Source organism: Scyliorhinus torazame, chromosome 6 (assembly GCF_047496885.1).
Source record: "Scyliorhinus torazame isolate Kashiwa2021f chromosome 6, sScyTor2.1, whole genome shotgun sequence".
Classification (NCBI taxonomy): domain Eukaryota; kingdom Metazoa; phylum Chordata; class Chondrichthyes; order Carcharhiniformes; family Scyliorhinidae; genus Scyliorhinus; species Scyliorhinus torazame.
The window spans coordinates 225,275,135-225,289,212 of NC_092712.1; the positions used below are offsets into that span (position 1 = coordinate 225,275,135).

Below are 14,078 nucleotides of genomic sequence, written 5' to 3' on the forward strand. Positions count from 1 at the left end.
ACGATATTCGTCAACATGGGGGCTAGGAAAAGAAACTGGGTGCTGAGTTCCAAGTTGGGGTCGGGGGGAGTTTCAGAGGAAGTTTGACCTTCCCAGAAGTTCCTTGTTCCTTCAATAACCTTGGTAAGCTGCTCATTTATCTAATGGGGCTTGAGCCAACACCCTTCCAACTGAGAATCAAGATTGCTATTAAATGAGCCAGGCTGAAACACTGTGGGAAAATTGGTTTTACATAAATAGTTTGTCAGTTTTCTATAAATATTTTCAATTTAATGTTTGCATGCAACTACATTGGGTTTGGTGAACTCCTGACCTGAGAAGTATATATGTGACCAGAGACACATCGCTGTATCCGTATAGTTGTCTGAAGACAAGTTCTAACCAGCTGAAATTGAAACAATAGGTCTTATGACCATGGTGTATGTGCAGAATGGCAAGTACAGCGGCTCTGTCTAGACAGGATCTGAACAAGTTTGGGCATAACGTGCTCTAAGGACCAATGACAGATGGTCATGCACTCGGGAAGCCAAATATGGACAGAGCACGCAACCTGAATCACAATCACCCGGTTAGAAGAGATTGTGCTTGTGGGGGCTCTGACTCTTAAAAAGAGTGAGCTTAGAATTCTTGCCAAAGCAGAGAAAGAGACCATCACAAATGGCAGCCTAACATCAGGGATAAAGATGAAACAAAAAAGCAAGAAAAGACAACATGTCAAATCCTAGCATGTTCCTCCATCCGTGGTTAAAATAAGAAGTAAAAGCTTGTTTGAGCAGGTAAATTACTGTCTGCTTCTGTTAAGTTGTATATTTTCATAGTTAATATATCCTTCCAACTTGTTACAAGTTGACGTGTCACTCAATTGGTTCCTTGTCAAGTTCAAGCCCAAATTCCTTACATAACTAAACTCTAAGGATACAATTAACTGATCAAGATCATTTTGCATGGATTATGTTAGCTCCATTCCTGTGTTAAATTTCTCAACAGAAAACGTGTTTGGTACACAATGTACATATGGAATATAAATATTTACCTGTTGTCGCTTTTCAAATTCTAACTTGATACGTGACTTAATGCAATTGCATGTGTCTTGATATGTCTGCTGCAGGGCTAGGTCCATTAGGTGCTTGTGGTAGGCTCCTGCCAGATTTCCACAGATGAAAATAATGACATTCGCCATGATCTAGATAAAATCAAATTAAAATAAGAGCATTTATTTTCAGCAATGCCCATACCTTAACAGTGCGTATTTAGTGTTTCGGCTCCAAGTGCAGAGAATTGCTTGATCATAACACAGATTTTACGAACCCCGTCCAATCTTCCCCAGTCACCTGCGCAAGACACTCTTCTGATCTAAGCGCAAACACCTTGGCATTCATATTCAGCAGAGATAGCGGTCTGTACGACCCACACTCCTCTGGATCCTAATACTTTTTTAGCAACAACAAAATGGATCTTTGTACCATCGTCTCCGGGAGTGCCCCCATTGCCACCGCATCCTAAAACATCTCTACCAGGTCTATCCAAAACTTTTTATAAATCTCCACTAAGACCTCATCCAGCCCTGCTGCCTTGCCCGCTTGCATCTTCCCTATTGCTATCTGAACCACCTCAATCCCCACAGTCTCCTGCCCTCTTCCCCTCACCTACTCTAGGACACTCCAACCGCCCGCCAAAATTCCCTCTAATCCGCCTCGTCCCTCGGGGGCTTCAACATGCATAACTTTTCATAAAACTCCTCAAACGCCTTATTCACAAGCTCTGGCGCCACCACCAGCTCTCCTGCACCATTCCGGACCCGCACAATCTCTTGCGTTGCCGCCTGCTGTTGGAACTGGCCCACGAAGAAGCGGCCAGCGTTCTGTGTCACGACAATGCCTCCTTCACCCTCTTAAACACCTCTCCTTGCTCCCGCACCGCCATTGACCTCTTTCCAAGAACCTCATTTATCCGGGCCAGGGTATCATCCACCAACTACTTAAGCAAAGCCATCATCTCTTTCCCCTGCCACTCAGAATGTTTGGTGAACTACTGCTCAAATTACACCTCACCAAATCACCTCAGCCAACTTATCTGCCAGAATGGGCGAGTTTGCTCTCGCCATCTTTATAGAACATAGAACATAGAACAATACAGCGCAGTACAGGCCCTTCGGCCCACGATGTTGCACCGAAACAAAAGCCATCCAACCTACACTATGCCATTATCATCCATATGTTTATCCAATAAACTTTTAAATGCCCTCAATGTTGGCGAGTTCACCACTGTAGCAGGTAGGGCATTCCACGGCCTCACTACTCTTTGCGTAAAGAACCTACCTCTGACCTCTGTCCTATATCTATTACCCCTCAGTTTAAAGTTATGTCCCCTCGTGCCAGTCATATCCATCCGCGGGAGAAGGCTCTCACTGTCCACCCTATCCAACCCCCTGATCATTTTGTATGCCTCTATTAAGTCTCCTCTTAACCTTCTTCTCTCCAACGAAAACAACCTCAAGTCCATCAGCCTTTCCTCATAAGATTTTCCCTCCATACCAGGCAACATCCTGGTAAATCTCCTCTGCACCCGCTCCAAAGCCTCCACGTCCTCCCTATAATGCGGTGACCAGAACTGTACGCAATACTCCAAATGCGGCCGTACCAGAGTTCTGTACAGCTGCAACATGACCTCCCGACTCCGGAACTCAATCCCTCTACCAATAAAGGCCAACACTCCATAGGCCTTCTTCACAACCCTATCAACCTGGGTGGCAACTTTCAGGGATCTATGTACATGGACACCTAGATCCCTCTGCTCATCCACACTTTCAAGAACTTTACCATTAGCCAAATATTCTGCATTCCTGTTATTCCTTCCAAAGTGAATCACCTCACACTTCTCTACATTAAACTCCATTTGCCACCTCTCGGCCCAGCTCTGCAGCTTATCTATATCCCTCTGTAATCTGCTACATCCTTCCACACTATCGACAACACCACCGACTTTAGTATCGTCTGCAAATTTACTCACCCACCCTTCTGCGCCTTCCTCTAGGTCATTGATAAAAATGACAAACAGCAACGGCCCCAGAACAGATCCTTGTGGTACTCCACTTGTGACTGTACTCCATTCTGAACATTTCCCATCAACCACCACCCTCTGTCTTCTTTCAGCTAGCCAATTTCTGATCCACATCTCTAAATCACCCTCAATCCCCAGCCTCCGTATTTTTTGCAATAGCCTACCGTGGGGAACCTTATTAAACGCTTTGCTGAAATCCATATACACCACATCAACTGCTCTACCCTCGTCTACCTGTTCAGTCACCTTCTCAAAGAACTCAATAAGGTTTGTGAGGCATGACCTACCCTTCACAAAGCCATGCTGACTATCCCTGATCATATTATTCCTATCTAGATGATTATAAATCTTGTCTCTTATAATCCCCTCCAAGACTTTACCCACTACAGACGTGAGGCTCACCGGCCTATAGTTGCCGGGGTTGTCTCTGCTCCCCTTTTTTGAACAAAGGGACCACATTTCCTCCCACAGAACACCCCACCGAACACGAGCTCTCGGGTGGACTCTCACTCACATCTTTTTGTCCCTTATTTTTCTGCGGGTTTTCAACATCCTTTAGTTACCACAACTTTACTGGAGATCAATCATATGGAATTTCACCCCGAATCCAGGTGAAAAGAGCCATCCAACATGCAACTTCCACTTTCATGTTGCCACCGGAAGTTGATGATTTACAATTTTTAAGTCGTCAGGCTGCTTTTGAAAGATGACATATTTCACACCAGCTCAGAGGTTTCGTGAACCATGAAGGAGCCATGATGTAGAGTCAGGAACTTTATGAAGGTTAAGTTCAAAAGGTGTTGCCTACCACACCTGCTGAAACGCTGTATCATAAGTTACATATGTTTTTAATACAGTGAGTGACAATAGTAATTTGTATTGAAAAGGGGAGTGACCATTAAATAATGTGTTTGCGAGATTGTCACTTCTGACATCTGATAAACTGTCAAGAGACTAAACGGCATTCTGAAAGTAGAAAATATTTAGATGCATTAGAGTACATTAACCCATTGGAAATAGTGATCTTCTACATTGCAGATTTGAGTGTGTGAAATGTCCCCTTTGCTTTCATGTTTTCCTTGAAGTTCAGTTCGGCCATTTATTCAAATTCTGACAGATAATGAGCTTCTGGCTGACTTTAAATGCTTTATTGTATTCAGCTCAGAGGTGTTTGTGATGCAGTTGTTCAATATGGTCTCATTATGAATACCTGATTGAGTTCCAAGCCCACTAATAGATTCTGTTCAGTAGGGACTTTCGAACAGCAGTCAAGGGAAATGTGAACTTGATCATTCTGATCAATTAATGTGCTGCTAAGAGGTGTTAAGAACCTTGCTGATGTTAAATACAATGGTATCCCAATACTCAGAAGGGTAACTTGGAAACATTGGTGCTGAGTGGTGTATATTTGGTGTAATGTGTGGAAATTAGATCTCGCAAGACATCACGATCCGGACCTCGCCCTCAGTGGGCGGGATCCAGATTTGTATATTTAAGTGAGCAGTTAGTTTCGCCAGAGTATTCCAAGGCCTGGGATTGAATGCCTGCACCAGGAAGACCTCGCAGAGGTGGCGTTTAGCACTGGTTTCCACAAATGATGGCACTTGGGAGGGGTCCCACAGGCGACCAGAGGCCTTTGGGTGATTGGACTCTGGGCTGGGTGGTACCCTAGCACCCCCAGGGCACCTTGGCACTGCCACCCAGACACCCTGGCAGTGCCACCCTGACAGTGCCAGGTACCCAGGTGCCACAGCCAGAGTGCTATGCTGGTTGTGCCAGGGTGCCAGGTTACCTGTGCTGAGGAACAGGTCCAGGGAAGCCATCCCCTTATGATTAGGATGAGTGGGGGCTTGAGGACCTCCTAATTGGTAAGTTGGGATGTTGGTGGGGCTTGAGGACCATGGTGGGGTCGGGAGATCAGGGCAGCATTCAAAAATGGCAGCCCAATCTCTTCCTACACTGGAAATGAATGTAAGTGCGGCCGCAACAAGGCATTCCCCGCCGAGGCCCCCAAAAATCAGAGTCCCGTTTGATAGTTCTTGCCGCTGCAGGCTCAGAGAGACACCCTGTTATTCATGCCCAAAATGGAACTCTCTTTTTCCATTAAATGGTGCTCTTTATCTTCTCACAAGCAAAACTCTGCCCATGAGCAACAATGTGAATATATTTCAGATGTTTCAAAACAAAGTTCTGCAACACCTTCATGAATATACAAGTAGATAAGCAGTCAATGAGAAAATATCCTTGACAATTCCTAGGTAATTGTGGTATAAATCTGTTAAATTGCAGTTGTTATGTCGCTCATATACTGCAAGGAGGAAATTAAAAGAGTAATTTTACATAATTACATTCCATTATTGGAAACTTGCGGGGAATGCACATCTTAATTCTTAATATTATCTTCTCGTAACTAAGGCTTCACGATTCATATTCCTTAAAATATAAAACAGATCTGAGGATGTTTTGGCCAATTTTCTGACTCTTGCTGTGGTGTGGATCCTCTTGTAAATTACTCAAGTGATTATAATATTTGAATTCAATGTCAAGAAAGTAATTTCCAGCAAGAGCTACTGGATAGTAATTAGAAGAGCCCTGATTGTTTTCTCCATTCTTCATAACCCAGACTGCAGTTGCTTTCTCAGAAGATTTCATCTCACCAACCACAAATCAGGAAGAACCTTGGTCTGCTCTGTCTTAATGCGCAGTATGTGGTTAGAAACTATCAGAGGGGCTGAGTTGTATTTTGCAAGAGGCAGCAAAGAATTTTCCTTTTATTATGCTTGGATATAAATGGCCACCTCTCACAGGCCACGATTTGCTGATTCTGAAGAGGGACAAGAACCCGGAGCTGTGTGGGTCCTACAAGCCGATACCCCTGTTGAATGTGGATGCCAAATTGCTGGCCAAACTTTTGTCCTTTAGCATTGAGGATTGTGTTCCAGACGTTATTGGGGAGGACCATTTGGAATTTCTTACGATAGGCAGTTGGTGGCCAATGTAAGAAGGTTGTTAAACGTGATCATGATGCCCCCGGAAGGTAGGGAGGTGGAGGTAGTGATCGCAATGGATGCAGAAAAAGCTTTTGATCGGGTAGAATGGGATTATCTGTGGGAGGTACTGGGACGGTTCGGATTCGGGCGGGGCTTTATTTACTGGGTCAGGTTGCTGTATCAGGCTCCTGTGGCAAGCGTATGGACGAATAGGACAACATCGGGCTATTTTAGACTGCACCGGGGGACGAGACAGGGATGCCCCCTCTCCCCACTGTAGTTCACGCTAGCTATAGAGCCGTTGGCAAATGCTCTGAGAGCCTCAAGGGGCTGGTCCGGGGGGATTGGAGCACAGAGTCTCGCTCTATGCAGACGACCTGCTTCTGTATGTATCAGACCCAATAGAGGGGATGGAAGAAATCATGAGGGTTCTAGGGGATTTTGGCCAGTTTTCGGGGTATAAGCTAAATATGGGGAAAAGTGAGATGTTTGCGGTCCAGGCGAGGGGGCAGGAGAGGTGATTTGGGGAGCTGCCGTTTAGATTAGTAGAGGGAAGCTTTAGGTACCTGGGCATTCAAGTGGCGCGAGAATGGGACCAGCTGCATAAATTAAATCTGGCCCGACGAGTAGACCAAATGAAGGACAATTTTCGGAGATGGAACATACTTCCGTTGTCACTGGCTGGGGGGGGTGCAGACGGTGAAGGTGATGGTTATCCCGAGATTCCTGTTTGTATTTCAGTGTATCCCCATCTTTATTTATTCCGTGGTCCTTTTTTAAACGGGTCAACAAAGTGATCACTGGCTTTGTTTGGGCGGGCAAGACCCCGCGAGTAAGGAAAGTAATGCTTGAGCGGAGTCGGGAGAGGGCGGGCTGGCGCTGCCAAATTTTAGAAACTATTATGGGCGGCGAATATAACCATTATCAAGAAGTGGGTGGAGGGGGAGGGGTTGGCATGGGAGCGTGTGGAGGCGGCTTCATGCAAGGGCACCAGTCTGGTGGCGTTGGTAACTGCGCCTCTGCCATTCCCGCTGGCATGGTACTCCACCAGCCCCATGGTGGTGGCGGCCCTGAGAGTCTGGGGGCAATGGAGGAGACATGTGGGAGCATCGGTCTGGTCCCCAATCTGTAATAATCACTGGTTTGCCCCGGGAAGTATGGATGGGGGGTTCCGGATATGGCGGAGTGCAGGGATTGAGAGGATGGGGGACATGTTTATTCAGGGGAGCTTTCCGAGTACGAGGGCACTGGAGGAGACGTTTGGGTTGGCGAGGGGAAACAAATTCAGGTATCTGCAGGTGCGGGACTTCCTACGTAAACAGGTGTGAACCTTCCCGCTCCTACCGCTAAGGGGGATTCAGGACAGGGTAGTTTTAGAGGGTGGGTAGGAGAAGTGAGCGTCTCTGACATTTACAAGGAACTTATGGGGTCGGAGGAGACGCAGGCCGAGGAGCTGAAGCGCAAGTGGGAGAAGGAACTGGGAGGAGAGATAGAGGATGGTCTATGGGGGGACACGTTGAGTAGATTCAACGCATCTGCAACATGTGCCAGGCTCAGCCTGATACAATTCAAGGTCATTCATCGGGCTCACATGACAGTGGCCCGGATGAGCAGATTCTTTGGGATGGAAGACAGGTGTGCAAAATGTGCGGGAAGACCAGCGACCCATGTCCACATGTTCTGGACATGTCCGAAGCTTAGGGGATTTTGGCAGGGGTTTGCAGATGTCATGTCCACGGTGTTAAAAACAAGGGTGGCACTGAGTCCAGAGGTGGCGATTTCCGGGGTGTCGGAAGACCCAGGAATCCAGGAGGAGAAAGAGGCAGACGTTCTAGCCTTTGCCTCCCTGGTAGCCCGGAGACGGATACTATTAGCTTGGAGGGACTCAAAGCCCCCGAAGTCGGAGACCTGGCTATCGGACATAGCGAGCTTTCTCTGTTTGGAGAAAATCAAGTTCGCCTTGAGAGGGTCCATGTTAGGGTTCGCCCGGAGGTGGCAACCGTTCGTCAACTTCTTCGCGGAAAATTAATCGTCAGCAGAAGGGGGGGGGGGGGTGGTTAGTTTAGCATAGAGTAGGGGGTTAATAAAGGTGGGACCTGTAAGGGAGGGAGATGGCTTTTGCACTATGTGGATAGTTTCATGTACATTGTTTGTTTTGTTGTTGTCACAATACCAAAAATACCTCAATAAAATGTTTATTAAAAAAAAAAATGACCCCCTCATAACAGCATATAGAAGAAAATTGGACAAGGAACTGCAGTCCCAATGAAGGGTCCATGATTATAAACATTAACTCTGTTTCTCTCCTGATAGATACTGACCTGCTGCGTTTTTCCAGCTTCCCCTATTTTTGTTTCAGGTTCCAGCACCCACAGTATTTTGCTTATTTTACCATCTTCCTTTTATATGGTATGAGGCCAGCCACTGAAGAATTTCCCCTGAACCCCACTGACCAGTTTTACACAGTCTGTTGGTCCCACATCAGTAGGCTGCTTCCTGTTACCAAAGATAACCTTTCGTACCTCACCTCTGGATTTTGGCTCTTGTTTGAACCACGGCTGTAATGAGGTCCAGAGCCATGTGGTCCTGACAGCATCCAAACTGAGCACTGATGAGCAAGTTTTTTGTTAATGGTTGTTGCTTGGCAGCACTGTTGACAACTTATTTTATCACCTTTCTGTGATTGGGTGCAGGCTGATTACTCAGGCTGAATTTGTCCTGCTTTTCATGGAATTTAAGTGGAAAACCTAGAAATGTTGGTGCTAACATTAGGTTTTGTAAATTAATGTGTTTGTGTGATACAGGTGTTACTGGAGAGACCAGCATTGATGTCCATCCAGAATTACCCTTGAGAAGGTGGTGATGAGTTCAGACAAATTAGAACTGTGTCAATAGTTAGACCTGGATTTAAACTTACCTGATCCACTGAGTTTTAGTTAAAGAGCCGTAACTCCGCAACACGCAGGTGATGTTACTGACTGGTTCTCACCTGGAAGCCAGGCTGACTGGCAGACCAGTTGAGAAAGCAGTAGATCGGTGAAAGGCGCAGGATAAGTTAAATCCCACCCTGGGGGCATGGTGGGAATGGGATTAATCCTGGAGGGAGGAAAATTCTGCAGCCATTAAGGAGAGGGCCAACCAGTGGTGGAGGTGAAAGGTAAGTGGGAGGAGGAGTTGGGAGAGGAGATTGAGGAAGGGACGTGGGCAGATGCCCTAGGGAGGGTGAACTCTTCCTCATCGTGCGCGAGGCTCAGCCTCATACAGTTTAAGGTGCTGCACAGGGCACACATGACTGGGACAAGGATGAGCCGGTTCTTTGGGGGGTGAGGACAGGTGTGTTAGGTGCTCAGGGAGCCCAGGAAATCACACCCAAATGTTCTGGGTGTCCCCAGCGCTGGAGGAATTTTGGAAGGGCGTAGCGAGGACGGTGTCGAGGGTGGTAGGATCCAGGGTCAAACTGGGCTGAGGGCTCGCAATATTTGGGGTGGCAGAGGAGCCGGGAGTGCAGGAGGCGTAAGAGGCCGGAATTCTGGCCTTTGTGTCCCTGGTCGCCCGGCGAAGGATTCTCCTTCAGTGGAAAGATGCGAGGCCCCCAAGCGTGGAATCCTGGATCAATGATATGGCGGGGTTTATTAAGTTGGAGAGGGTGAAATTCGCCTTGAGAGGGTCGGTACAAGGGTTCTTTAGGCGGTGGCAACCGTTTTTAGACTTCCTGGCAGAATGGTAGACATTTGTCAATGGCAGCAGCAACTCATGGGGGCGGGGGGGGGGGGGGGGGGGGGGGGGGGGGTTGCGAGGGTTTACTTTATTTTCGTTTTTGTCATTTACACTGGAGGGTCTGAGGGGGTGTATACACCTGTTGTGTTAAGTCGGGGTGTTAATGTTAATTTGTTATTTATGTACGGGGGGTGGGGGGGGGTATGGGGAGTTGTTTTTCTACATTGTGTTTTGTACTTAACCCTGTTGGGTTCCTTTATCATTTTGTTATTGATATTTTATGAAAACCTTAATAAAAATTATTTTTTTTAAAAAAAGGAGAGGGCCAACCAGAGACACAATCGATTTCACATAATGGGGTGAAGGGAGGGAGTGGTGTGGTGCGGATCCATCACTGGGAGAATAATTTCAGCAAGGAGGAAGGAGATTTCAATCCGGGGATGGAGGGGCAATCTCAATGGAGGTGTAAGGCCAGAAACCAGAAGGGTGGGTGGGGTGAGAGGTTGGAGCCTCAGGGGACAGTCCGAGGTGGGAGCCTGACCACAAGGATTTTCCAGGCTTAATGGAGGGTGGATTCACACACGATAACTTGTACAGGGGACTCGGATGAGGATTTTTATGGAGTAGCATGGAGACAATAGATCATGCAGGTAAATGTAAAGGCATTTGCCACCTAGATCTGGCAGGGACTTTGCCTGGGTGTTCAGTGTTTTATTAGGATAATTCATAGTTAAGTGAAAAATTCAATAACAATGAGGTTCCTAGCCTTGCTATATTATTTAAATTGCTAGTCTGCCTCCTTGAAGCAAGTTGGTTGCCCACCCACCTTCCCGCCTTCATGAATGTTTCTGGGTTGTTGTTGTGATTCTGAGTTTTAAGATTTTAACTCCTGAACCAACCCAAATCCATCCTTTTATTTGTTAAAATTTCCCCCTTAACGTTCAAACCAGTAGGAAATGGTAGTCACAGAAAAGTAAAAGCATGAGTGTGTGGTGATCTTTGTGAGGGGTTTCCAGGATGGAAGGCGTAGTGATCACAAAGATACACAAAGCTCTTTTGAAGAACTAAACTTATTTTATTACTGCTACTAAATTTGAGTTTGACGCTTATTCTGAATAGCAAATATAACTTTAAGAGTTAAACTACATTCACTAACACTATCTCTGTCCACTAATTGTTAGTATTATATCTTAACTAATTCTGCAATACATTATGAATCTTATCTTCTTCAGCTCCAATCTACACTCCTTTCACTAGCTTAAGAGCCAGTGCAATTTATAGTACTGTTCCTTAGCTCCCTCTAGTAGATAGGCTTAACATAACATTAACTCTTCACATGCTGTACATTTGTATAATGTCACATTCTCCTTTCTTTGAGAAAAATGTTGACTATACATTTTCTTGTTTACAGTATTATGCAGCATGTCAACAATGATAGAACTAATGTTAGATTTACAGATTTAATCTATTTGGAGGTTTCCTACATCTCGTAGACCTTCTTTATGTTACAACAGTGTTATTTGAATTATCTGACACATTTGACAATATAGCTTTTGGAAAGTCATTTGTAGGAAAAATGAGTTGTGGACTTGTGGTAGCTGACTCTGTGAATGTAACAGCTTGTTTGAGTTTCAAGAGGTCTCTTCTGTTTCTACGAAAAATCTTTCCAGGTTCTGTTCTGATCACGCATGATCTTGGTGTGAGTTCATTGTGTACTTTTGCAATATCCATCCATCCACCTTCAGGATTACAAATGCGTACAATATCACCTTCTTTGAGTGTAGATAGTGGTTTGGAGTTTTTATCGTAATACTTCTTTCGCTTACTCTTCAGTTGCTGCATTTTTTTATGCCCGACTTGTTCATCTTTGTTTGGAATTATTAGAGTTGATAACATAGTTCGTATTCTTCGTCCCATCAATAGTTGTGCTGGAGAAAGCCCCGATGACGATGGTGTAGCCCTGTATGCTAACAGTGCTAAGTCAAAGTCCTTTCTGTCCTCCATAGCTTTTTTGAGAAGCTGCTTCACAATTCCTACCCCTTTCTCAGCTTTCCCATTTGCCTGCGGGTATAGTGGGCTAGAAGTTACATGTGTGACGTTATAGCCATTGGCAAATTGTAACCACTCCAGGCTGCTAAAACACAGTCCATTGTCAATGACAACAGTAACTAATATGCCATGTTTGGAAAATACATTTTTTGTTGCCCTGACAACTGAATGCGTTGTTGAGTCAGATAATTTTACATCCTCTGGAAACTTTGATTAATAGTCAATGATTATCAAATAATCACAGCCTTGAAAATAAAATATGTCCATGGCGACTTTTGTCCATGGTTGAGTAACTAGTTCGCTTTCCACCAAGGTCTATTTACATTGTGTCGGTTGGTGCATTTGGCGTATCCGACACTGTTGAATGTAGTTGTTTATATCCTTGTTGATTCCCGGCCAATACGCCGATTGCCGTGCTCTTCTTCTACATTTCTAAAGCAAACTAGTTACTCAACCATGGACAAAAGTCGCCATGGACATATTTTACTTTCAAGGCTGTGATTATTTGATAATCATTGACAATCACTCGAATTTTCAGGAGGGTATCAAATTATCTGACGCAACAACGCATTCAGTTGTCAGGGCAACGAAAAATGTACTTGCCAGACATGGCATACCAGTTACTGTTGTCACAGGCAACAGACAACAGAAGGCCTTGATGTCCTTCGTGGATTTGTTCGAGAGTGTCTTGTCTGAGACATGATGGAATTACAATGCGGTCCCCTTTCAATAGAAAGTTGTCTATTGTTGTCAGGTCTACTCTGATGTTACGAAAGTTTGCACATTTCCCTTTAGGCCAGTCAATACGTAGATATTGTATCACTTGCTGAAGTGTCGTATCTCGTAGAGCTTCTGCCTTGATTATTTGTAGTTTAGCATCTGTGACAAGTAGCATTGCTGTGATGAAGTTGGCTTGTGCTTCAATATTGAGTACAACATCAACAACTTTGTTATCCTCGTGCATTGTGGCTCTGGATAACGTATCTGCAAGTACTAATTATTTTCCTGCTCTATATATTAATTCAAAGTCATATCGACGCAGCTTCAGCATCATGCATTGAACTCTCGGCGACATGTCATTTAGATCTTTCTTGATTATATTGACCAGGGGACGGTGATCTGTCTTTACGAAGAAGTATGGCAGTCTATAGACATAGTAGTGAAATTTGGTGATGCCTGTCAAGAGGCCTAGGCACACTTTCTCAATTTGAGCATACCTTTGCTCAGTTTGCGTCATGGAGCGAGATGCATACACAATAGGCTTCCACGAATCATCGTCTGATTTTGTAGTAGAGCTGCGCCAATACCATTCTAACTTGCATCTATTGATATTTTGGTCACTTGTGTTGAGTCGTAGAATGCTATTAAAACAATATCGACCATATGGAGTGTTGAAAGTGCAGAGTCGCTTATTCTTCTCATTCAGACATAGTTGCCAAAATCCCTTAGACGAGTCAAGTTTGGTGAAGAATATTGCATTCACCATTTCCGCTGTAATTTCTTCACGTTTTGGAATCTGATAATGTTCCCTTTTTATATTATCATTTTAGTCTTTGCGGTCTATACAGATTCTGAGGTCACCATTTGGTTTTTTAACACAAGACACAAGCTTATCCAGTCTGTTGGATCGGTAACTTTTGATTTGATGCCATTCTGCTGCATCCTATCTAGTTCTTCCTTTAGTCGTTCTCTCAGAGGTGCTGGTACTCCTCTGGGAGCATGAATAACTGGTAATGTCCCCATTCCATTAGACACATGCATGAAGTTACTCAAAATGGATTCAATTTTGTTGTTTAGCAAATCAGTAAAACATTTGGCAGTGTGAATTCTTTGAATCAGGTTTAGCTGGATACATGCATCTACTCCAATAAGTGAGGATTTTGTGTCATCCATAATTTCAAAGTCAAGTGGAATTTTAATGTCACCACTCTGAACTATGAGGTAGCACGAACCTTGGGCGCGATTCTCCCAGCCCCGCACTGGGCTGGAGAATCGCTGCAACCGTGCCACACTGCCCCGATGCCGGTGCGCGATTCTCCGAGGTGCGGAGGGGGGGGGGGAGGCCTCCGATTGGGTCTGGCCCGCGATTGGCGGCCCGGCCTCTCCTCCCCCCGGGCCTACTTTGTTGCGCATCCGGCCCCAGAACCCCCGTGCCATGTTGCGTCTGGGTCGGCGCGTTCTGTAAAGCCACCGCGCATGCGCGGGTTGGCGCATCGCCACTGCGTATGCGCAGGTTGCCGCGTCGCCACTGCGTATGCGCAG

The 14,078-nt window shown here is 45.4% G+C and overlaps 1 protein-coding gene across 3 annotated transcripts in view; it reads right to left on the reverse strand.

Moving 5' to 3' along the window:
- The window catches only part of LOC140425321 (adenylate cyclase type 2-like), a 1,061,108-nt gene that overhangs the window by 321,241 nt on the left and 725,789 nt on the right, over positions 1–14,078 (reverse strand). For all 3 annotated transcript variants that reach the window (XM_072509476.1, XM_072509475.1, XM_072509478.1), the window contains exon 5: positions 1,034–1,183. In XM_072509476.1, coding sequence (XP_072365577.1) covers positions 1,034–1,183 — 150 coding nt within the window. The remainder of the gene's footprint in view (positions 1–1,033; positions 1,184–14,078) is intronic.